At 43.8% G+C, this 25,267-nt stretch overlaps 1 protein-coding gene across 5 annotated transcripts in view; it reads left to right on the plus strand.

The window, feature by feature from the left end:
- The window catches only part of RALGAPB (Ral GTPase activating protein non-catalytic beta subunit), a 57,460-nt gene extending 32,422 nt beyond the window's left edge, over window positions 1–25,038 (plus strand). For all 5 annotated transcript variants that reach the window (XM_027704692.1, XM_027704693.1, XM_027704694.1 and 2 more), the window contains 13 exons: window positions 2,049–2,200; window positions 3,837–4,024; window positions 6,145–6,251; window positions 7,813–7,965; window positions 8,591–8,800; window positions 9,543–9,701; window positions 11,674–11,842; window positions 14,393–14,515; window positions 15,236–15,372; window positions 16,132–16,240; window positions 18,636–18,714; window positions 19,131–19,279; window positions 20,961–25,038. In XM_027704692.1, the coding sequence (XP_027560493.1) occupies window positions 2,049–2,200; window positions 3,837–4,024; window positions 6,145–6,251; window positions 7,813–7,965; window positions 8,591–8,800; window positions 9,543–9,701; window positions 11,674–11,842; window positions 14,393–14,515; window positions 15,236–15,372; window positions 16,132–16,240; window positions 18,636–18,714; window positions 19,131–19,279; window positions 20,961–21,154 (1,929 nt within the window). In that variant the 3' untranslated portion in view covers window positions 21,155–25,038. The remainder of the gene's footprint in view (window positions 1–2,048; window positions 2,201–3,836; window positions 4,025–6,144; window positions 6,252–7,812; window positions 7,966–8,590; window positions 8,801–9,542; window positions 9,702–11,673; window positions 11,843–14,392; window positions 14,516–15,235; window positions 15,373–16,131; window positions 16,241–18,635; window positions 18,715–19,130; window positions 19,280–20,960) is intronic.
- Window positions 25,039–25,267: the final 229 nt, after the last annotated feature.

Genomic DNA, 25,267 nt, shown 5'->3' on the forward strand with positions numbered 1-25,267 from the left:
AAACATATGTATATTTCAAAAATATACATTTAAAAAATGTACTAAAAAGATATACGTTTTAAAAATATACTTTAAAATAGTGGGGGTTTTTTTAAGGAATTTCAAAACTGGTTTCTATGCAAAATACTTCTGAACTTCAACTTCTGCTCTTTATTCTCCGATAAGGTTTTTGGCTTCAAAATTACCTTTATAGTTCTAAGAATATCTCGATCTTTCTTCTTGCCTTGTGAAACTGGAAGAAGAGAGAACAAACCTGGAAAAAAACAGAAAACAAAAAGAGAAATGTGGAATTGAATGGGGTACATATAGCTACCTGCTGCAGGTAGCCATGACTCTTCTCATTTCTCAGCTCTTACGTGACTAAAGCATCTTCTAGACTTAACAGAATTCCTCTGGTATTTTGATAATCAGAGTTTGTTTCACCAAGAAATCAGTTTTCTAGAAACTGAGCAAAGCATAGCTCAATCTAAGATGGAATTTGCTTGGGAAGCTGGAGAAGAGCATGGTGATGAGAGCGTGATGTTTCTAATTACCTTCTGCCCTGCTGCTTAAAAAAAAAATTTATGTGCATATTTTTATTATTGGTCTCCTTTCAGAGCCAACTCAATGATCTTTCTGTATTTTTATAGATTATAGATTTTTATGTATAATGTAATATTTTGATGTAGTTTTAGATAGAACATTATTTCTTTTTTTTTTCTTCTTGCAATGATATGGGAATTATATTTTGTTTATATATTCTATAACACATATAAAAATACATGTATTTTTGAAAAATGAGAACTGAAAATCCACAAGCAGGACTTTAAATAAAGATACTTTATACACATGCTTTTGAGTACTGGCATGGCAGTAGGTGACTGGGACAGGATGGGTTTAGTTCCCTGGACGTGGCACAGCATGGGTTTAATCAGTTGCCTTATTCCATTTCATTTGGATCTTTTTTTATTTCAATTGGCACTATCAGGAGATAGTGTTATATACTGTGTGTGTTATGAACTGGACAGAGTAGCTCATTCCTGAGTCACGATAGTCAAGTGGGGACCTTTCCCTGCATTTGCACGTGTTAGAAATGCAGCTTTCCAGGTGCCTCCCCTTATACTTGCTTTGAATTTCACCTGCTGTATTGCCAGCCAAAACTGTCAACTCTGCTGCAACTCTTCACAGCCAGTCTTTGCAGCTCAGTGCTGGTTAATTTTGCTCTGTCAGAAAACTCTTATTTTTCATCTTTGCCTCTTATTCTATATCAGTGATGAATATAAGGAAGGACAGAGGCCAAGATGTAGAACCCTGTCTGGTCTGTGGTGGTACAAACTGACCACTTGTATTCAATTTTAGCCTCTTATTTATTCAGTAGAGTGCTTTCCTTGTTATTCTGTAGCTCAGGCCATGAGATCTGAACCTTTGTTGTAGCAATCCAAATATTTTCAGCAGATGGTTTTTTTATGTACGGCACTTGTGAGTCATACCTGTTGTTCTACTGAGTGCTGGCCTCTCCTGTGATTGATTTGTTGAAGCTTTTACAGTGTACTTTTAGAATATTCTTATTCTTCTCTTGATGAATTAGATACCATGATATATTTTACTAACGAAAGCTGTTGGCAATTGAAAGATTTAGAAAAGGATTTCTTGCAATTTGCCAGATGAGTTGATTCTTAATGTGCTTAGAATTTAAAAGTTCTGCAGAGAGTCCCAGAAATGCATTTGTTCTCTTTAAATATGTTTACATTTTTCAGTTGCATTCATAATAGTCCTCTTGGCAATTTGGTACATAGGTAATGCAATATACTGTGTGTATTTATTCATTCAAAGCACTTTTTACCATTAGGATGCAAACATAAGTAATTATCTATAGATGGAGAAAATACCAGTTCTGTAGAAAATGTGATCTTTCTATAACAGTGTTGGAATAATCTTCTGCCTTTATTTCTGACCTCGTATTACCAGCAGTGCTTTATTTTACTTAATGAAATATCACTGTTTCCCTGAGGTCTTGGAGATGTTTATTGGAGTGCTTCTGCTTTAAGGTGGTTCCTCTTGTGTTCTAGGATTGTTTGAAAGAGGTACTGGAGATTGTGGAGCTGGGCATTTCAGGGAGTAAATCCAAAAACAGTGAACAGGAGGTCAAGTACAAAGGAGATAAGGAGCCAAACCCCGCATCCATGAGAGTAAAGGATGCTGCTGAAGCTACACTAACGTGGTATGTAATTAATTTGCCAGAGTACCTTTAATGTTCAGTGTTGCCTGGACTGAGGGTGTTTAATTAGGAGTTCCCAGCTGGTGATCTCCGATGTAACAAGAGCATTTGAGAGGTTAGGCAGAAGCTCCCTTGCTTTGCTCTTTGGGCAAGACACTGCCTTAAATCTGTCCCCCCTCCCACTGCAGGCATTAACAGAAAAGAGATCCCTGTGATCACTGTTTTCCCCTCCTGCCTGCTCGCTTCCTTGTACACCAAAACCCAGACCCTCCTGCAGAGGCCTCTCTGCAGACAGCAATTCCCTCTCTCTCCCACTTGACCTAGTGATCCTGCCTTTCCATTGCCCCTTCTTCTCAACCTGACAACACACACTGTCCCCACCCTGACTGGGAACTGAGAGACTGTGTGTGACAGCAGGGAATGGCACATGCAGCAGATGTATCTGGAGCAGGATGGGATGGCTTCCTGCCCACAGCATTGGGCTTGCTTAATATATTTGAGAGGTTCTGCTGGAAATGCAGTAACAGATAATGTGTGGGCTGGGGAGGGGAAGCACAGAGAGGAAAATTGGGATTTGCTCCAGAGAAGTTGGAAAGCACTGTGTTATGGGCTGAACAGCATGATGGTAGACAGGACAGATTGAGGATGGGGAGGATAAATATGTTTTGCAAAAGGTGATAGCTGCTTTCCATTTTGCTTTGGTTTGCAATCCAACTGTTATGAATGTTACTGTTAGTAAAAACAACTGTGTGGTTTCAAAGGAAAAGCTACTGCTCTTTGGAACTTCTAGACAAACCTTTATTGTTGCCTAAAAGCGTTTCTTTTCATTTAGGGAGAGGAAACTATTTCTTTTCAGAGTAAAGTGGAAAAGCGTGTGGGGAGGATTTTAATAAACTTACTTTTGGTCTTGGTGCTGGTGTTAAGAATAAAGTCCTGACTTAGATCATATGATCTTCAGTGTGACACTGGACAACTCTCATTAGTGGTTCCTGCCATAGGCATTTTCAGTTTCTGATACTGTTAGGTAGATCCTGTACAACTTCAGATGATTTAAACTGATGTTCTAGAAGCCTCCCAAGGCTGTGCCTCCAAGGAGGTAGGCACAGTTGGACCACACGTGGAGGCTTTCTTCCAGGGAAGGTTGCCATCTGTGGTTGTCATGCTTATGTGATCCTGGATGTTTTAGGGTCTTAATCCCTTAGAGTTTTATGTTACTGTAGTCTGTACTTGAAGAAAGCAAAGGCAATCATAACTAATGCACTGCCTATCTGATATGAGAGGGCTAAAGTATGGGTGATTGGAGAAATAATCTTTTAAGAATGAACATAAACAGAGCTGTGGAAGGGTACAGATTTTCATGCATTAAAGCAAGTTTTAATATATTTATAACCTAGGTTATAAAGAAACCCATTCTGTAGGCAGAGTATCCTTATTTGTAGGTTTTCATGTATGTTTTTCTGAAGTTACTGATTACTTTAAAACAGGCTGTCAAACCATGACATGGGTGAGGGCAGGTGTGCCCTGGTAGAGTAGCTGCTAGATTAAGATACAGATGAAGAATATGAGTGCAGGTTTTTTCTTGGGGGAACAGTTCATTGTCTTAATCTGTCATAACTCTCAACTTCTTTCCCACTTGCAGCATTATGCAGTTACTTGGAGCCTTTCCTTCTCCCAGTGGTCCTGCTTCTCCTTGCAGCTTGGTGAATGAAGCCACGTTAATTAAATATTCCCGTCTCCCTACCATAAACAAGCACAGCTTCCGTTACTTCGTTTTGGATAACAGTGTCATCCTGGCCATGTTGGAGCAGCCTCTAGGGAACGAACAGAGTAAGTTCAGACTCCCCATTTCCTTCTTCCTCTGGTTGAAACTCTTTGTATAGAGCTGCAAAACAAAGGTACTTCTTCAAGTGTCTCTCCCGTGTTTCAGGGAGTTCCGTGTTGTGGGTGTGCACACTGAGCAGAGGTGCTCTGGCATAAAGTGGTGGGAGTAACTGTAATGCCACTAATAGCAAACATGCACAAACCCACCCAAATGGTTCATGCAGTTGTCAAGGTGTTCCACCCAGTTAGATTGGATGCTTGCTGCTGACTACCACTGAAATTATGGGTGATGGACAAAGGCAAGAGCATTGTAGTTTGAAACGTCCTTGTTCATAAAACAATTAAAATGTAAAGAGTATAGGAGATTTGATGGGTGTAAGTGCTCAGCACATGGTGATGTGTCTCCTTTATGCTTGCACCATTGCTGTTGCTTGCTTTAGACCTCCTGTTACTCCATATTTCTGTGGGTGCTTTCAACTCCGGTGGTTTTTAGGTGCTTAGAAGCTGTTATAACTTCCCCATGTCCATCCTATTCTGTCAATGACACCTTCTGTAAAGGAGACTTGTCACAGAATGTTGGCTTTCACAGCTGAATCTTAACTTTGTTTCAGCCTCATAGACTTTGACCACCGAGAGGTGGAGGTATTAAATTAAATGACACTTTGAACTGAATAACTGATCCCTCTGTAAGTCTTCATGTGTCATGGCATTATCTAACAGAACAGATAAAAATTCTCTTACGTGCCACCTCAGTCTAACCTATGTTAGATTTGCTATATTTTCCTCATCTATGGACATGATGGGGCCTGGATACTAGTCTTGAGAACAGAGATCTCACAGAACTGCATGAACTGGCTCAGAGAAGTTATTTTGAATTGTGGTCCAGAGTGCTCTGACCTCATTGAAAATCATTAAACAGATCTTGCAGGATGCTCTGATGCTGGGAGCTATTGCCACACATCCACCCCCAGTCTGTGTTGGAGCAAGTGTGCTTCTGATTGGAATGGATTAGAGCATGCTAGAATGGCTAAGCAATTCTCATCCTCACTCTGCCTCTGATAAGTGCATTACTGAGGAATCCTGTAAAGCTATTAGAATCACAAATTAGATTACCTTTTCTTGCTGTGCATAACTTGCTTACAAATCCCCTTTGAATTACAAGATTAATTGCAATAATGAATGAGTACGTCAGGTCGCTTCTGAGGCAGATCACTGAAGTGAATGACTGTGGGGAGCTGGTTTTGGTGGTCTCTGTGTGTGCTTATCTAGCTATGCTGCACTCTGTACTTCCCCTGAAATACTGGGGAAGGAACAAAAATCTGCTAGTTACCTGATGGTGCCAGTGTGTGGTTTATGTGCACAAAAGATAAATGCAAATACCTTTACAAAGAAGAGCTGTAGAACTATGATGATCCCTCATCTAAGGTGTCTATTGGCCTTTTAGATCTCAAAGGAGGACTGAAATCCCTGCAATGTTAAAACCATCATTGTGCCAGTAGAAAGGCACCTCAGGACTCTGCAGTCTGACCTCCTGCTCTAAACAAGGCCAGCATTGAATTTGGACCAGGACAATGCAACCTGGTGTTGTCCAAGTAGGTCTTGCAAACCTGTGAGGACAACTTCTCTATGTCCCTATTTCTTGTGAAAAATTTTCAATGGTGTGGAGTCAGAATCTTCCCCAGTCTTTGGCCATTGTCTCTTGTCCTTCCCCTGTTCTTACTGCTGCTGTTTGTGAGGGACCTTTGCAGAAGGTCATGGAAGCATCCTGGAATCTGTGTCCATATGGTCATTGTCTCACCTGAACAGGCAGTGACTGGACAATCTTCTTCAGTTTCCTGGAGATAATTTGGAGAGAAACTGTGATATGCATGAATTTGGGTGAAAGTTACTTTTAATCATGAAACAGAGCTGGCAACTCCTGAACAGACCACAAAGTGGAATAGCAGTTGCTGCAGAGAGGAGGTTTGCTTGCTTCTCACTGGGAATTGTCTTCAGGGTCAGGGAGGAGTTAACCTTGAAAACAAAACCTCTGCCATCATGCCTGCATTTCTCTCTTGTTAAATGATTACGCAGTGAACTGTTTACAACATATGATGTATTATTCTCTTAACCCATGTGCTTTGCAGATGACTCTTTCCCCTCTGTCACGGTTTTGATCCGTGGGACATCTGGAAGATTTGCATGGGCCCAGCAACTCTGTCTTTTACCAAGAGGAGCTAAAGCAAATCAAAAGGTCTCTATCAAAGCCCGTAAAGAAATCTTTAACTTAGAGATGTTCAGCAGAAATTCCACTAATGTGAGACAGCCCCCCAGAGCTGGTGATTATACATTAAGGCTGAGCTACGGGGCCTTTAGCTGTAGGTAATGTGCCACATCTCTGGTGACTCTTTACCACTCGTGATTAATATTAACTGCAGGCTGTGATAGTGCTGTTGCCTTCTAGACTTGCTTAGGGGGGAGGGGGCATTCTCTGTTTTTTTTTTTTTCTGAAGCATCTTCTGAAGTGGTGGGTAAGGCACAGTGTATTTAGTAGGCATGAGTGCTGGTGCTGGTTTTCAGGTGTCAGGCAAAGCCCTTGCAGCACAGGGAGTGAAGTCTGGAGGCATAGAATGTGGTGCTGCAGAGAGAACAGCTCTTTAAGCTACAGAACCTGATGTTGCAAAGATGGCTGTAAACCTGCTGGGAAAAAAATTATTCAGATGAACTCTGGAACAGGTCTGGAGAGAAACAGTGGAGGAGAAATACCCCAGTCTCGTTTTACACTAAAATTCCTTACTGCAGTTGTCTAGTGGAACATGTACTCCTGATATGAAAATTTCTGTCTGTGAATTTCTCCAAATCTTTAAATTCTTCACATGACCCTTGGTAAAATAAAGGCAATAATGATGTAGCTGAAAAGAGTGTTTGTCAGTCTCAGCTGGAATGTCCACATGAAGCAGCCTTCGGGAAGACCCTCTGGGATGTGTTTGGAGCTGTGCTGTCACTGGAGCTGAGCCCCGTGGCTAAATAGTGTCAGTCCAAGTGTGCTCCCTCTTACACCAAAGGACAGGTCATGAATTCACTGCTGAGCTCCTTGCTTTTCCAACTTGAAGGCATTCTATAACTTTAATAGTTTTGCCCTTTTGAAATGTAATTGGTAGTAAATAAACGTATGAAACAGCACTCAAGATGCAATGAAAGGTCTTGCTTGCTTGGACCTTATGCACCTGTAAACCTGCACCTAGATCTTTTGTTGCTCTATTTGGTAACTTGAAGTTTGGAACTACATACTGGCAGTATAGAACATAATGTAGTGGCCATGTCAGAATTACATCATGATTCATGATGTAAGCCCTTCAGATATTCTGGCAGTGCATCTCCCTCCTGACCCACAGCATTGCTGCTCTCCTCGAGGCCTTGGCTTATTGTGATCATCAGAGTCAGGAGGGTTGAAATGGAGCTTCTCAAACACTTGCCAGCTTTCACTCAGTACACTTAGAATGGGCTGAAAATAAGATGTTTCCATGTAAACTTGCCATTTTTATTGGGATTTGCAGCTGCTTAGAGGTTAGACAGTAAGCAGGGTTTGTAGGTTCCAAAATGGGCAGAATTGTATCTCTTTTTAAAATTCAGTCACATTTTTAATACAGGTCTATTAACTTAAAGTACTTTATGTTTTTTTAATGATCTGTTCACTAATGGATTAGTGTAGTTCTGGTGGGGAGGGGAGAGGGAATGGTTTTCATCTGCTATAATAAAGTATTGTCTAGCGATACAATACCTGGAATGTAAAAACAATCTTCTTTTTTTGTCAGACATTTGTACCAGAACCTCGACCAGCTCCTAAAAATGATGTTGGATTGAAATACAGTGTGAAACACCGCCCATTTCCTGAAGAAGTGGACAAGATTCCATTTGTGAAAGCTGACTTGAGTATTCCTGATTTACATGAAATTGTGAATGAGGAAGTAAGTAACTGTCTCTGACTTGATTTTCTTCTTGGGGTTTTTGACTGTCATGCACTTATGTCTTGCTGTAAATAGTTTTACTCTTTAGCTTGTCTAATTTCATATTAATGGAATAATAACCTCTGCAAATTAATGAAATCTGTGCACTTCTCCAGGAAGATGACAATGCTTTGGATGTGTTTTTTGGGAGGCACTGCTCAACATGTTTTAATGCTGATCCTAATACCTTGGTATTGTGGGAAGCAATGACTTGCATTTTGTTGCTTCTTCTAGGGAAAGGGAAAGGGGGGGCTTTTTTGGGACCTCCTGGCAAGGAAAAAGGGAGTGCGTGTCTCAAATATTTTAAAGTTTCACAGAGTCTAATGTGTTTGAGTTTCTGTTCACCAGAACAGAAGCCATAGCCCATAGTGGATATTTACAACAGCTCTCTTGTGCAAACATGATGTTCAGATGTTCACTTTGTAACGTTGCAAGGTCTTGCTGATAGTGCTTTAGTAACCGTCCTGGCGGTGCGTTGCAGTTGCTGCTGTACCTGTGACTTAGAGCTTTCCTAAGGGCTGGAACTGTTTTCTCTGTTGCTCTTGGTGGTTTTGGTGAAATCAGCAGTTCACACAATGTTTTCTAGCTCGAAGAGCGACACGAAAAGCTGAGGAATGGCATGGCCCAGCAGATTGTCTTTGAGACTTCCATAGATCAGAAGAGCGAGGAGGAGTGGCGGAAGAAGAGCTTTCCTGATCCCGTCACGGAGTGCAAGCCCCCGCCGCCGGCACAGGAGTTCCAGACCGCGCGCCTCTTCCTCTCTCACTTCGGGTTCCTCTCACTAGAGGCATTGAAGGTGATCTTTGTGTGCAGTGGGTGCATGAGCCATCACATTCACACTTGAAATCATTCCCACAGCTTGAGTTAGGTTTTGGAGTGATTTTTGAAGGTTTTCTGAACGTGACTGCCATGGAAGTTCTGCTGCAGAGGTGGTTGTGCTGAAGTGGTTTAGTCCTGCACAAACACTTGGGGGTACATAGTGAATGTAGAGGTTTCTTTTTAAAGCTGAAATAAGAATTTATAGAGATGATCCATATTCTTAGTTTGAAATTCTGCCAGTTTGAAAATCTGTCGATTCTCCTTTTATTTGTTGCTTTTCCTTCCAGAAAGCTGTCAACAAAAGTAGATGACTGAGCATTTGCAAAAATGATGTCTGAAAGTGCTCAATATTTTCCATATTATTGGTATTTAGGTTAATATGGAATTGCACATGTGACTATGTGCATAGCTGTGATGTTTTGAAAGCATCTGCTGCTTTTGTTGTGTGCTCTTCCAGAGCAAAATCTGAGGCTGTTTCACTGGCAAAATACTGTTTTTATTTAATGGAAGTAGAATGCAACAAATTGTCAACCTGTCATGCTTGCTGTTACTCATTTACAGTAACAGGATTATATTGCATCAGAAATTTGTGTATTATTTTGCTCTTAGGAAAGGGAAATGGTCTTTTTATATTTTAATGGATTGCTATTCCAGCCGCAAAAACCTTTCAGTTAAGAAAGATATTTTTTTAAGCTGATGAACTCTTGTCTATTGGACAGGAGCCTGCTAACAGTCGTCTACCTCCTCACCTGATTGCACTTGACTCTGCTCTTCCTGGGTTTTTTGATGACCTTGGCTACTTGGATTTACTACCTTGTCGTCCTTTTGATACTGTTTTCATTTTCTACATGAAGGCAGGCCAGAAAACGAGCCAGGAGGTAAGTGAAAGTGTGCCAGCTGGTCTATATTGTCTTGTTTCTAGTAATTTTCAAGTGAGTAAAGCATCACTGCTGGTGATTAGAGTGGAGTGCCAGAACCAGTGTGAGCTACAAGTCACTGCATACTCTCTTCATCTGTACGTTGAAGTACGTTGCTCACGTTTAGGATTATTGTAACACTTTTAATATTTAAAAAAAAATATAAAATATATATGAAAATATTAATAGTATTTTTATTATCTGTTCTGTCCTTATTGTCCTTATTTGTAGAGTTCAGAGATTCAGATCAGAAAAGCATTTCAGCTTTGTTGGCTCAGCTTGCAGGAAAGGTTGCAGTTTGTTCCAGCAATGTGCAATGTCAAGGTAGTTTGGTTTCATTCTAATGTTAAACACATGTTAAAGGAATGAAAAACTTTCTGCAAGTAGGAAAGTATTATTGCTTTGTAAGTCCTTACATTATACTATTTAGATTCAAAGGCAATTAGGTTAATCAGGTTAATTTGTGCAAATCTAAACTGTGATTTCTTTGTGACCTATAAACTTGCTAAGAGGGTTTATGGGCTCATTAGAGAAGAGTGTTTCTCTAGTACCTTCTCATTCCATTCATAATTCTCGTGGTAAAGAGTAGAAGCTGGCTTCCATAATAAATCATGATGTCAACTCCTTGTGTCTCTGTGGATGCACAGTGGACAGAACACTGCAGCACCTTCTACTTCTGTGTGGGACACGATTCATTTCCTGAAACCAGGATCATGCTGTTTGTGAGTGCTCAAACTGAAGTTCAGAGTAGCCAGTGTTTTCACTGAAAACGAAGTGTTTTCATCTGCTAAGTCAGCTGTGAAACAAGACACACTATGTTTGCCTTTGAGCTGAGATATGCTCTTGCTGAGCTGGCAGAATGCTTATATGTTCTTGTGGAACTCTTATGTCTTTTAAACCACACTTATCCTGTCTTGTTCTGACGCACAGCTATGACTTCAATGTGTTCAGTAATGAGGGTTAATAATGACATTTCAGTGCACTGTGTGTGGTCACTGCTGAACTCTGTACGAGGCACTGGGATGGGGTGTCAGGACCATGTGGCTACACGGAGCCTCCAGCCTGGAAGCTTTTCTTCCACTGCCCGTCCCTGCAGTTTCTTCTTTGTTGGACCCTGTATCCTGGTGTTCTGCCCCTGCACAAACCAAAATCGTTGATGCTCCTGACCCAGCACAAATTCCTGCGTGGCCTGGAAAGAACGGATGCATAGTCTGTTCCACCAACCCCAGTGGTTCTGGTACCCAAATCAGAAATCCCCCATGTCCCTGTGTGCTGTTTGGTGAAGGGCTCAACTCTCACTTGGTCATAATGAGATAACAATTGCCATCAGATGTGGAAACATTCCAGATCTCTGTCAGAAGTAGGATTAAAGTTTAAAGTGAACAGGACAGTGTGATGTTTGGTTAAAGTGCACACTCAGTCCTGCTGAAAATTATTTTGGAAAATATGTTTCATAATTTAATGTGCCGTGATGCCTGCCCTCTAAATTGCTGCATGTCATGTACAGGTGAGTAGTGAGGAAAATACTTTTCTCTGCTAATTTCACCTCAGTTTAATAGTGAAAATCGTCCAGAAAACCCTTGTGTTAACTTTGGTACTAAGGCAGATTCTGCACTGAACGCTCTGTGTTTTGTTCCTGATGAGTGGCTGAGTCTCAAAATTACCATTTCCAGCAGTTTGATTCACTGTTTTAGAGGCTTTGAAAATGCTAGTAGAAAGTCAAGTTGATTGAATAGGAGATGGCCAAGCAGGATGGGAGGACACTGGGCAGCAGGGAGTAGTGTCCATGTAGAAGGTCTGGGGTTCCGGGCTTGTTCTGTAGCTGTATTTGGGTAAAACCGTGTTGGTGACAAAAAATGTTAATTAAAAAACTATGGAGGAAGAGACTTGTTTCCTGCTCCTCTACCAACATGATTGTTGCTGGTTGTTTCAGATCCTGAAGAACATGGAGTCTTCCAGAATTGTCCAGCCCCACTTCCTGGAGTTCTTGTTGTCTCTTGGCTGGTCTGTTGACGTTGGGAAGCACCCTGGGTGGACTGGTCATGTCTCAACAAGCTGGTCAATCAACAGCTGCAACAGTGATGAAGAGGGACCTGAACAAGGTAAGATGTAGTAAATGCTATAATACTAAATTAAAATGTTTAGGCTCCTTTAGAAGACAATTTAAAATTTCTTTCTCCTGTATACTTGTCTGAGCACTGGCATTTTTTTGGGTTTTTTTTTTGATAAATGCTGATGTTTGCTAGAAAGAAATGTGTAAATGTCTGTATGTTGTTGGGAGGAAGTAGTCTCAGCAAGAAATACCTCCAGGCTATATTTTTAGCAGAGTTGATGAGTCTTTATTATATTATCCCAAACCAGTATTCAGGTGAAATCGGTTGCAGATTGTGCTACATACTGCCAAATAGGCTTGAAATACTGTGTGATTCAGTGTTCTGTAAGTAGATTAAAATGGGATATTGACTCATAAGTTAGCCCTGTAGTTGGGCTTGGTAGGAAGGAATGAAAACAAGCTGCTGTTTGTAGGTCCCAGAAGTTGGAGCCCACATACTGCTCCTCTGTCCTGCTTCATTGGCTCTGCTGTTTTCCACTAGAACAGCTCCTTCCCTGGGCTTGTCATGTACCACCCTCTCCCCATTCTGTCACCCAAAATGATCCTCAGGGCAGTGAGTTGCTTTCCCAGGGTGGGAAACTGTGAACTGGGTTAATTTCTCCCTTGGACAACTTGATCAGATTCCCCAGGAATTGACAGTGTCTGAGTTGGTTTCAGTGTCACTGCTCTGAGGGCCAGGCCTGGTCTTGGTGACCTCCAGAGCTGCAGCCTCTGCTGTGGGCCACCCAAAGGCAGGGAACAGGCTGGTCCCAGCTCCTTCATCGTCCTTGACCTTATGTTTGCATGAGGTGTGACACTGTTACAGCTGCAGGTGCTTAAGCAGCATTTGCTCTGCTGTCCCGTCACTGTGCCTTAGGAATGGCCTTCACCAGCTGAAGGCTTGTCCCTTCAATTATGGAATAAAATACAAACCATGGAAGGCTGGAAATGCTGGGGAGAGGTTAGAGAACAGGCATGGCTTTCTCCGAGCAAGTTAGGATGGGTTACAGAATGGCCAGATCTGGGTTTAATTTTGCAGTCAGGCTGGGGTCAGAATGTGCTTTCCTCAGAGGCAGAGCCCTCTCCCCTCCTTTGGCAGTGGATTTGTCAGTATGACTGTACAGAAGGCAGTGCCCTGAATTAGTGGGGGACCTGATTTGATGTGGGCTTTTTAACTTGGATTTTTTTCAGCCATTTGAATGGGATCACAGACCACCAAATAGCTGAATTAATTCAACTAACAGGGGGAAGAAGGAACCCAAAAGGCATTCAGAAATGGAAGAGAGGGAGGACAGGTTACTACTGATCTGGTTCTGCTGGGGAAGAGTGGGAGCACAAGTCTGATGAGGAACAGCTGAGGGAGCTGGGGGGGCTCAGCTGGAGAAAAGGAGGCTCAGGGGAAACCTTCTGGCTCTGCAACTCCCTGACAGGAAGGGGGAGCCAGGTCGGGTTCAGTATCTTCTCCTAGCTAACAAGTGACAGGATGAGAGGAAAGGTCCTCAAGTTGTGAAGGGTTGTCCAGGTGCCCAGGACAGTAGTGGAGTAACCACCCCTGCAGGGATTTGAAAGCCTTGTGGATGTGGCCCTTGGGGACATGGGTTAGAGGTGGGCTTGGCAGTGGTGAGTTGACAGTTGGACTTGATGATCTTGGAGATCTTTTCCAACCTGCATGATTCTGTGATTCTAGAACAGCTTCCAGTGAGTTGTGATTAAAATAATTTCTTGGACATGTTTCCCTGCACACCTCCAAAAGCAAAGAAGTTCTTAAACAGTTGGGTTTGGGTCGTGGTGCTGTTCCCTGGGAGCTGTGCCCTGGAGATGTGGGAACATTTCCCTGATGGTAAAGCGTGGCTTGGAGTCTTTGGTGTGCCTCTGGCCACTTCTCTGTCAGTGTGCTGAATTTCACTGATCCACTGGCTTTGCTGAGGCAGCTGTCCCAGGAACCCTTCTGTAAACTGGAACAGAGAAGTAATTCATTTCAAAGTCCTTGCTAGTCTTTCTAGAGGTGAGATGGGGAAGGAAAAGAGGGCAGTGAGGTTCTTTCTGTATTTGAAGGCCTGTATTGGCCAGCTGTGACAAGGGAATCAGTGGGAGGTCAGAATGAGGAGCTCTCCTTGCATGGATTGCAGCCAGATCTTAGTTTCTAATACTTGACAGAGAAAATACTGAGGAGAGTCTGTAGAAACTGTTTTGAATTCTAGAATAGTATCAGATTGGAGTTATAAATGTTGGAATCCTTTGGGAATTGAATGACTGAATGATCCTGCTAGAGGGAATGCTCAGAAATAGATAGTAGGTATATTCTTGTAGTAGATCTGCTTACTAGAATACTAGGAAATAAGGAATCCACTACATTGGAAATGTGTTCAACATAAAGCCATTCCCAACCCAAAATGCCTTTTCCTTCAAAAAAGCAAAAACATTTATCTGAGAAGGGTGGTTAGCCATGAGATGTGACTGTGAAATCCTTTAATTTTAAAATGAGATTTGCATGATTTTTTCTCATTGATTGCACCTTGTGCTTCCTTCTGGCTGAACTGTCCTTTTCTGTCCATTTCAGATGATCTAATTATCTCAGAAGATGTTGGGGCAAGTATCTTCAATGGGCAGAAGAAGGTGCTGTACTATGCAGATGCTCTGACAGAAATTGCCTTTGTTGTCCCGTCACCGGTGGAGTCCCTGAGTAAGATCTCTCTGTACATGCTCTTCACAAAAATGAAACCAACACTTTTTGTTAGAGAGCTTTTTCAGAAGCAAAACCTTAATAAGCTACCTAGTAGTGTGTTTAGCAAGACTTGTCAGAAAGCTATGGACATTTAAATGACAGCATCCTAGTCCTTAGACTCCTTCCTGAGGTGGCATCTGTTCCGTGCCCCTCTTTCTCAGTGTGATGCCCAGGGGTGCACAGCAGTTTCGCTGTTACATGGGTGTGTTACACTGGACCTGTGGTTCACCAGCAACTGGTGATGTGTGTTTTTTTTCCCTTTCCTGTCAGTGATGTGCTCCTGCAGCACATGGAGGAGCGTGTGCACCACTGCTAGGTAGGGAAGCAACAGGTTTCATGCCATCCTTGAGACACTAAAACTGATATGCAAAAGTTACCTGGAATAAAAGGGTTGTAGACATATGAAGGAGGAGGCTATTCTGCAGAAAATTGCTGGGACACTGGTGAATCCATAGGGAATGCTTTAATTGCAGTCTGTTTCTGGAATAATTGACAGTTGTTGTCTCCTGACTCCTCTTCCTGCTTATGGGTGCTATGGTGGCTTGGCCATACATCTATGTATATTAAGTTTCAAAAGCCTTACAACATTTTTTAGTTTCAAAATTGTACACATGATGACAGTAAAGTTTTTTTGGCAGAAGAGTAGACTAAACCCACCTTCTTTCTTCTGACCTACAGCTGATTCACTGGAAAGCAGTGTCTCTGACCAAGAAAGTGACTCCAACATGGATCTGCTGCCAGGAATATTGAAGCAGCAGCCTCTGACACTTGAACTCTTCCCCAACCATACAGACAATCTTAATCCCTCCCAGCGGGTAAGGCAAAACTTGCATTGAAAAATGGCTATTTTTTTTCTTTTTCTCTCAAGAAGCACACTGACAATGCTGCAGGATTTTTGATAGTATATGATTTGGTTTCCTGGGGTGTAGAACTCCTTGTTCCTTGCCATTAATCTTTGTCTGCTTTGGTCCTGCCAGAATTTGCACCTACAGTAGGAGATTGTAAGACTACATTACAAATATAAAACTTAGGTGTGCGAAGTAGTAATACTCTGCATCCTGAAATGTGTGCAGGAAAAAGTATATGCAGTAGTTACAGAGTAATTAAGATGCAAATTCATGCTTGGAAACTGAGGATGGATAGATGCCCTACTTGCCCAGTTTAAAACAGTGTGTCAGTTGTGTCTGAAGTACCAGATGTGAAGTTGCTTTTGTACCGTAACAAAGCAGAAAAACATGAACTGCTGTATCTGTAAGCAAAGGATTCACAATTTGTTGATTGCCTGTTTAGAATTCACTTCCAAATGTATATTTAGGTACTGATTTAAGGTCTTTGAGAACATTAAGAAAAATTTTAAATTGATGCAAGATTGCATATATTAATTTGGGTTGAATATAAGTAGTGTGGAGACCCAGATTGCAGTGGGTAGTTCCAGCACAGCTGCCCTGACTCGAGAGCTGGTAGAGCTTGTACCTGGCTGAGGTGTGCATGACTGGGGAGCAGCTGGGAAATACTCGTTGGCTGCGTTATTGGACTCATGATGTTTGCAAATATTACCCTTGTGTTCAAAACAGCTCAGTCCTACTTCCAGATCCAAGAGGATGCCTCAGGGCCGGACCATTCCACCGATGGGACCTGAAACCAAAGTGTACGTGGTCTGGGTGGAACGTTACGATGATATCGGTGCGTACGAGTTCTTACTGTTCACTGAAGTAACAACAGAGCAGGAACCAGAGGAAAAACTGTTCCCTTCTTTTATCAAATGCTAGATCATGAAACCACAGACTGGTTTGGGTTGGAAGGGACCTTTAAAGGTCATTTAGTACAAACCCCCTGCCATGGGGCAACCTTCCACTAGACGGGGTTGCTCCAAGCCCCATCCAACCTGGCCTTGGACACTTCCAGGGATGGGACAGCCACAGATCCTCTGGCCAGCGTTTACCAGGGCCTCACCACCCTCACAATAAAAATAAATCCTTATTAATGTCTGTAACAACACTTCTGAGATTCTGAATCATTTTTCTGATATTTGAATGGCAATCCACAGGGTGTAGATGAATCAGTAGCAGAGGTAGGTCTGAAGTTCCCTTTAGCTCTGGCAGTACCTGTGAAATGCTGTCATGAACCTTCTTAAGCTCAGCACACAACACAGTGTGCCCTCCCTTCTTTTGAGTTCCCCTCAGTTGCTGTCTCCTCAGAGTGAATTTCCTTTAACAAAAATGGCTTCTGACACCTACTGCTTCTGTGCTGAAGAGATCATCACCCTCCTTGGTTTGGTGGTACCTTTGAAACTCTCCATGTTCTCTCTCAGGAGAGGGCTCGTTTGTTCTGCACTCAGGGTGCCTGTCCCATGCTGTGCATCCCAGCTCCCTTCCTGCCCTGTTGCTCAGGCAGGGTCCTGCCCCTGCTGTAACTTCATGTTTCTTAGTTTGGTGGTTCCTCTCTTACTCTGGGTAGTGGCTGGTCTGGGAGAGACCCAGGTTTGCCCATCCTGTTACAGCCGTGGCGTGGCCATGGTGGGCAGCTGGCTCTAAGTTTGAGGAGTCCTTTGTCCCCAAGAGCTTTTTGTGTGCTGGTTCCAAGCCATGGCCTGGCCTCAGCGCTGTGCGAGAGTCTCTCTGCACTGGCCCAGCTTAGCAGTGTCTGCAACACAGGCCAGTAACCAATGCTTTACTGTCTTTGATTTCTAATCCTGATTCTCAGTCTGACAGTAAGGGTGGACCTTAATTGAGCCCTTAGCTCCTTCCAGAGTAAAGCCAACAAGCGAGTGGGAGCGATCAAGAGGAAGCTTTCTGTGAAGTGTAGATGTAAATTGTCAGGAAGACCACCTTGTCCACAGCACATCCCTCAGAGCCTTACTGGGATCAGGAGAGACAGCAGGTTCTGCAGCATCATTTCCTTATCCGGCCATGGGCCCAGAGGGTGTTCCTTCAGGAGTCCCTCGCCCACTTCAGTTTCCAAACTGGTGTCCCTGACCCACTTCCTTCTTGAGTGGCAGCTAAAGCCAACTCACTGCAGAGGCAGCAACTGTGCTACACAGGCATGTTTCTGCTTGGCTGCTTCTTTCAGCAGCCGTAGGAATCTCCCAGAGTTCTGGGCCTGGAGCTGAAGAAATGAGTTTGTGAGCCTCAGTAAGCGTGGCAGTTGGATAGGGGGAGGGGGAGCTCTTGGAAGTGGCTCCTAGCCCAGGGCCTTTGCCATATGCTCCTTATGTTCTTGGCTTTTGCCTTATGCTTCTTGTATATCTTAGAGTCTGGACAGTGGAAAAACTGTCACTTTTTAGTCACCCCAATGCCAACTGCCTGCCCTCCCTCTTGCTCTCCCTCAGAGTGTTTCCATGGCTCCCCATGCTCTCCCTCTCTTGCTCCAGCTGTTGAGTACCCAGCTCTCATGGCAAAATCTGGTTGGGGACCTTAGACTCTTTCTATGGAAGCACTGTCCTGCTGCCCAGACTGGACTTTTGTGAATGACCCTCAACACCTGTCACCCCAACAAGGTGATGGGAAGTGCCAAATCCCCTTCCAGGCATTCAGGTTCTTACTTCCTCCTCCTGCACCTTCATTATCCAGTCCTTGTTACCAAGTGCATGGCAGCAGAGTTGTAGGTTATGGTGGGGATCTACAGAGCTTGGATTTGAGGAAGGATACTGTGTTTGTGGGAGCAGGGCTCAAGGGAGCTGTAGGGGTGAGCGGTGGCATTGTTTGACATTCACTGTTCTTGAGGCTGATTACTTGTGGATGGGTGGAGATACTGTGAATAATAATTTGAAAGCTCTTTATGTAATTGAAATAGTTCATCTCATTCCTGCTTTCAAAGTTCCTCTGGACATTTTGACCTTTGCATTGAGAGAATGGAGGATCTGGGACCTCCTCTGTTGAGTGCAGGTGGCTGAGGTGTGTCTGTACACTCCAATGAATGCTTAAACTTAAAGATACTACCATGCAAGAGCATCCATGGTATAAATGCTTGAGGGCTGTGTGGATTTGACTGATGATAAATAATTTTTCCCTGCACACACACAAAAAAAAATCAAAAACTGGAGTAGATAAACTTTATTTGGTGCATGCTGTTCTTACAGAAAACTTCCCCCTCCCTGATCTGGTGTCTGAGACAAGCACTGGTGTGGAAACCACAGCCAATAGTAGCACTTCTCTGAGGTAAGACTGCTCTTATTGTCATTATTTTTCTTGATTCCTCAGTGGACCTTTTTTGGTGGAAAACATGAAAGAACTTTTCATATGACTGTAGATAAAACATAAATTAGGGAACAGAAAATGTCGTTTTATCTGAGTCTGTGATGAGCCTCCCTCCTGATTCACTCCCTGGTGAGGTGGTTGGTGCTGTGTACGGATTGTGCCCAGGCTGCAGGGCTCTCCAGCCTGTGGAGACAGGAGATCATAGGCACAGTACAACTGCTGGAGCCCTCCTAAGGTCCAGAGCATGCCCCAGGATCCTGCTGCCTTAGCCATGAGGCATTTTTTAACTTTAACACTTGAAGTGGACATTTTTCTTCTATAGATTAATTGAAACAGTGCTGTAAAACTGATTTAACAGTTGTGGGTTTTCCCTTAAGATCTACCACTCCTGAAAAGGAAGTTCCTGTGATCTTCATCCATCCTTTAAACACTGGCTTATTCAGGATAAAACTACAAGGAGCAACTGGGAAATTCAACATGGTTATCCCACTGGTGGATGGAATGATAGTCAGCAGGAGAGCTCTTGGTAAGCTAAAGGGTTTTAGGAAGGCTCATGTTTTTATTTTATTTCTTTTTAATCATAATGTATCTGCAAAATACATGGTCTGGAATCTTTCCTTGGAAAAAGTGTTGGGCATGGCAGAACAAACAAAAGCCATGTTTTGCAGCAGCGGCAGGAGCAGGAACAGCAGAGGGAGCAGGAGGGCAGTGCTGGGCTGCCAGCACAGCAGGAGAGAGGGGCTGGGCTGGAGATTGGAATGAGGCCTCTTCTTTACATAGGGGAGATCCCAAATGTGACCCTAATGTTTGCATGGAGAACCAGGGTGTGCCAAAGGGTACTGCTGAATTTTGGACTGTGCTGGCATGCTGTGTGTTCCTTCTGATTCAGGAGCCAGGTGGGCTTAAAACCACAGATTTTCTAATGTGTTCAGTAAAAATACCATGCAGGCATGTGTTAACAGGGCGTGTGTCCTCTGCCTCTTCCTCTGTTCCTGGGTGGATTCATGGATCTATCCTGGTATTGGTGCTACTTAGCTTCAGCATCTGGAAATCTCACCCAGTGAGAGCAGTTCATGGGACAGAGCAAAATGAAGTAATGGGCATTAGAATACCTGTACCTGGCCATAAAACTGCTTTGTAGATGACTTTCAGGTTCTGGGGTTTGCATGCTTAATTCAGCACTGGGGAAATTAAAGCCAGACTGAGCCCTAAATAACGTTTATAAATTCAGCTGATGACAGTGGCTTTTACTGAAAAAGAATCAGGTGTGTTTTCCTAGAGTTGGGGTTTGTTTTTCAGCTGCCTCAGGACTGTTAATTTAGTGAAATTTGTTGTCTCTGAGTTCAGCAGCTGTGGTTTGTGTGCAGTCAGGAATTACATGGCTAGGCTTCGTGAACCAAGATTTGGGGGTCAGGAATTAAGTCCTCTAAATGAAGAAGACTGTTTCTGCCTGTAAGGAAGAGCTTGTGAAACAGCAAAGGGGGTAAGGGACACTTACTTCCTTAGAGGCATATGAATTTCATTTCAAAATAAAGTAAGATAAAGTTCACTGCCAGTTTTGGCCAAATGCTACTGCTTGTGTTCCCCACCTCCTTCTTCCTCCACATCCAGCAGTGTGAGTTACAGAGAGGTGAAAACAGTGGCAAGGCAGTGAGGGGAAGAGAAACCAGTGCCAGCCACAACCCAGCAGGTCTTTCCTCATCCCCCTTCCAAGTGGGAGACTGCAATTTCTACTGGAAAAAAGTACTGACAGGCACTTGTTTCACTCTCAGGGCTCCCCTGGCATTACCTGGTGTGACCTCAGGGCCCCCCCAAGCTCTGATGTCCCCGTGTGGCGTGGCCAGGGCTGTGGCACTGTGACTCTTGTATTGGCTGCCCTGGATTCTTTGCCCTCTTGTCCCAAGGGTGCTGTTGCAGGCAGCTGCTTGCCTCTGGCAAAGCTGAGAAATCCTTCTCCTCCTCCAGCCAGTTTCGGGTACTACTGAGTGAGTCCCTTCCTTCCTTTTTCCCAGTGAAGGTCCTTGCAGGCCTGGGGACCATGGCTGTCTGTTATCACTTGCTCATGGAGAAAAGTCCTTGACTTGGTGGTGCCGAACATCTCCCCTGGGTTTAGATGGGACAGACCCCAGAATTGTCTTTAGCTGGGAAGCCAGCAAAGGGGCGCAGGCTTGAATTTAAACTTGATTCAAATGTTGTTTCTTTTTCAGGTTTTTTAGTGAGGCAGACAGTAATAAATATTTGTCGGAGAAAGAGGCTGGAAAGTGATTCCTACAACCCCCCCCATGTCCGCCGAAAACAGAAAATAGCAGATATTGTCAATAAATACCGGAACAGGCAGCTGGAGCCAGAGTTTTATACCTCACTTTTCCAGGAGGTTGGGCTCAAGAACTGCAACCCCTAGGTCACTATCCTTCCAGGACAATTAGATCAGAGCTTGGTGGCTACACTAATGAAAACAGTTAAATAACAACAACAAATTTCCTCAGCCCTCTGGAATTCAGGAAATCATGTTCTAGCACAAGTCAGCAGATACCATGTGGGAGGAATGAGAAATGAATCCAAAACATTGCAGTTGGGATATTGACTTAATTCACCTACCCTCAAAAGATTACTGAATTCCAGTCTTCCTGGATGCTAGCAACATAATCTCTTCACCTAGTCATCCATTCCAGACTAATTAGGAACTGTATGTGTCTCACTCTGAGGGGAAAACAATCAAAGTAAAGCCATCTCTGCATATGAGGATGGAAAAGAGAATACAAACAAACCTGCCATCAAACACCTCGCTGCACCCACATGTCCAAGGGGAAGGGAGCAGGATCTCTCCTTGGGGGAGAAGTCTGTTTCAGAGCATTAACTATCCCTGCAAGAACTTCACAGACATGTTCAGTCCCCCTTCAGCGCTCAACAGAAGATCCTTTACTGCTTGTAATCCATTTGTGTACCAAAAGCAAGAAGAGGAAGATTGCTTGGAAACACCAGGCCCTGAAATCCAAAGCCCAGATGCTGTGTGTGGCCATTCCCTCCAGGGCTGGGAGTGAGTCCATCTGCATGAGATTTGTCCTGCTGACAACAACCACCACTTGAAATTAACTGACTTTCCAACAGGAGTTGTTACTGGATAGAGGCTTTGGTTATATAAAAGCAAGGTTATGACTTTCAGGTCTGTTGCAAAATGTCACATTTAATTTCAGTAGCTTGATTTTTATTTTTTAAATTTTTTTTTTATGCAACTACTTAATTTATTTTGAAGTGTCTGTATCACCTACTCACCATTTCCATAAAAAGTATAAACATCACTTGCCTTCCTTCCATTGGATTGAAATCTGAGATTCCGGGGCTGCCTCCTCCTTGTTATTTATAGCATGAGCAGTTTTCGCAGCTTCTACAACACTTTTCAGAAGCTCCTGTTAAACAGACTAAAACAACTTGAAAAGAAAATTCAAGAGTTCTTCTTTTTCCCCATTAACTGCAATTCCATGAAAGCCCCTTTGGAGTTATAACTTCAGGTTGTTTTGAATCTCCTGTATGTTCTCACACTCGGCAGCAGTGCTTCCCTTCCACCTCGGTCAGGAGTTTTCGTGTTCAGCCTGTGGATTTGACGTGTTCAGGACTCGAAGGATGTGCTGGGGAAAGGTGTTCACAGCTCTGGGTGTGGCACTGGGAGTCTCAGAGGTGCCGTGGGCGCTGGCAGCCTTGGGAGCACCCTCCATCCCCCGGCGCATCCCAGCTGGAGTGGCAGCAATGGATCATGGCACTCCTGGGGAGGTGCAGCCTCTGGTCACTGGCAGCAGCAAAGGTCCTTACCCTTCCAGCACCAGGTAATGGAAGAGGATGACTGTGAGCAGGAATTTGGGGAGCTCCTCACATTATTTCAAAAGTGGTTTTTATTAGCCATGCAGTGATACCTGTCAGGCACTGAATTTTGATATTTCAGAGTTACTTTTTGCAACAGTTCTGACCTGAAGCAGTCTTAATTGTTTCATTAGCTGCCAAGGACAGACCTTGCTCCCGGCTTTCCATGTGGTTTTTCACAAAGAGATCATGGAAACACAGGCCCCTAAAAATACATGTGAAAGGACTTTGAGGTTGTCAACCAAGCAGGTTTTAGGCAACGTGTGCTTGTTGAAGGGGACAAGTGCACTGACTTCTTAACTCAGGAGCTCTGTAATTTGATCCAGATGAATCAAAAGTGAATAAATGAAACCACCCAAAGAAAACTCCTGCAGCAGGAAGCACCCTCTGTGCTGCCCACGTGGCACATGGCAGGAGGAGCCCTAAGGCAGCATTTGGGTGCATTGGCCAAGCTGTGCAGGGAACCTTGGGCAGCCTCATTCCTCTGCCAAACTCCTGCCAGCAGCAATTTAATGCACGGACACTAAATTTACCCCCACTGTGTATGTACCCATTGGATCCAGTTAATGGCCAAACACACTTTAGTCCGCTGGTTTAAGAGGCATGAGCCATGCATGTGTAACCAATAAACATCCTGAGCAACCCTGATCTGCACAGCAGTAGCATACCAGCAACCCCCATCCTGCAGCAGTGTTACACAGGGCTGGGTGCAGCACTGAGCTGCACCACGAGCTGCTGTCAGGCTGCACCCAGGAAAGCAGGGATGGGCATCTGGGGAAACCCTCCGTGGGTTCTGGCAAGGCCAGGATTGCCAGCTGGATTGCCTGAAGATGTACTTTTTAAAAAAGGCCTGTGCTTGGCTGGAGGGTCATCTTCAGTCTGTTTCCATGTTCATCTGAGGCGTGGGGTTGGCACCCATGGGAGCAGGAACAGCCATGAGAGCAATGGGACTTGGCAGAGCTCTGGAAAGAAGGGAACTTGGGCACGTTTTGGCTGCTCCAGTGCTGGGGGACGGGCATTTAGACCCTGTGTCAGATGAGTTGTAGAACCAGCTGGTGAGCAGGTCACAAGCTGGCAGTGGGGCCTGGCTGTAAGTGGTGGATTCACTCTCTGGAAAGGTGAGCCTTCAGGACAGGCCCAGTGCAGTATAAAAACATTGCAATGCAGAAATGCGCTGCCTGTCCCCGGGGTTTGGATGCTGGTGGCAGCAGTGGGCACCCTGGGTAGAGCTGTGCCACTGGAGGGTGCCTGCAGGGACTGTCCCTCCTTCTCCTGTGTGTGTGTAGCTCTCAGGCTTCATAACAAAATGCATACCACCAATTTGGGAATTATATCCAGCTCCTGTTGAAGTCTGGCCAAACTAATGGCTTCAGCTAGTCCAGAGTACAGCCTTGAGAGATTTTCCCTTAAAGTGTCAGAGCAAATGGTGTTTATTTCCATGGCATTTGCAAGAGTTAGTCAAGAATCCAGAGGGGTTTTTTACATCACAAACTGCTGCCGGGGGGTTTTGATTTGATGCTTGAGTGGTCTGGGTCAGTGTCCCTGTCCAGCAGAGGTGACAAGCGCTGACCCCCTCACTGACCTGCGTGTAGGTGGCACTGAGCTGCAAGTGTTCCCCAAGAACTAAACTGAGACTCTCTCTTTTCATCAAACTTTTCAGTTTGGGGTCATAATTCTGTTTTAACAGAGCAGGAAGGATGACCACCATCACCTTGTTACAGAGTGTTGAAATTACAGAAATTTTAGTACCTTAATAGAAACTCTTTTAAAGAAGAGCATTTCTTTTAAAGCTAATTTTAAAAAGGCATTAGAACCTTACAGCAGGCAGGAGAAGGGGAGGACAGTGCCTGTGGAAGTTGGGGTGTCTGTGGGTAGCAGTGTGTGCAAGGCCATAGGGAGGAGCAGCCCTGGCTGCCCCTGGGCTGTGTGTGCTGGGTTCTCCATAGGTCACAGTGTTTCCTTCCACAAGGTTCTGAGTGCCCAGGAAGAGGAGAGAACTAAATTTCAGCCTCACAGACAAATTTTATGCTGTTTCATGATTGTGTGATTGAGTGATGTCTCTGAAGGCAAACACAGCCCTTTTCCCCACGGGTTTAGCAGGAGCAATTAGAAGTGAGGACGCCAGATATCATGTGCTTCAATCATAGACAATTTGTATGAATACCTGTATGTTGCCAAGACATGAACTTTTTGTTCTTATTGTATTTTTCTGTAAATATTCCTGGCGCTAAGTTGTAAAGTAAAGGCAAAATGTAAATATGAAGATGTGAACTATGTTCCCTTGTCTCTAGTACTTTATCTCTTATTTGTTTAGGGAAGGCACACAAAGGCTTGTTTGTATTTATGCCAATTCTTTGTCCAGGAGAAACACATCAAATATTGAATGTAACACAATTAGTCCAATAAATTTTAAAGATTCTTATCTAGTAACTTTGCACTAGTCAATTTTTAATATTTTCAAAGCTTTGGTTGAAATTCTCCAGAGTTGTTTCCCAGGGCAGTAGCAGACAGAGGCAGCAAAATTGCACACCCTCTGCACCACAGTAGCTCTGCGAACAGCACACTGGCTTCTAGGGAAGGAAATCACATGGCATCTCAACAGCATGGGGAATGAGAACGTGGAAAAACAGTTGTTGAAGGGAGAGGGATGCTCCTGCAA

The sequence above is a fragment of the Neopelma chrysocephalum genome, unplaced genomic scaffold (assembly GCF_003984885.1).
Source record: "Neopelma chrysocephalum unplaced genomic scaffold, ASM398488v2 Primary Assembly neopelma1_286, whole genome shotgun sequence".
NCBI classification, from domain to species: Eukaryota; Metazoa; Chordata; class Aves; order Passeriformes; family Pipridae; genus Neopelma; species Neopelma chrysocephalum.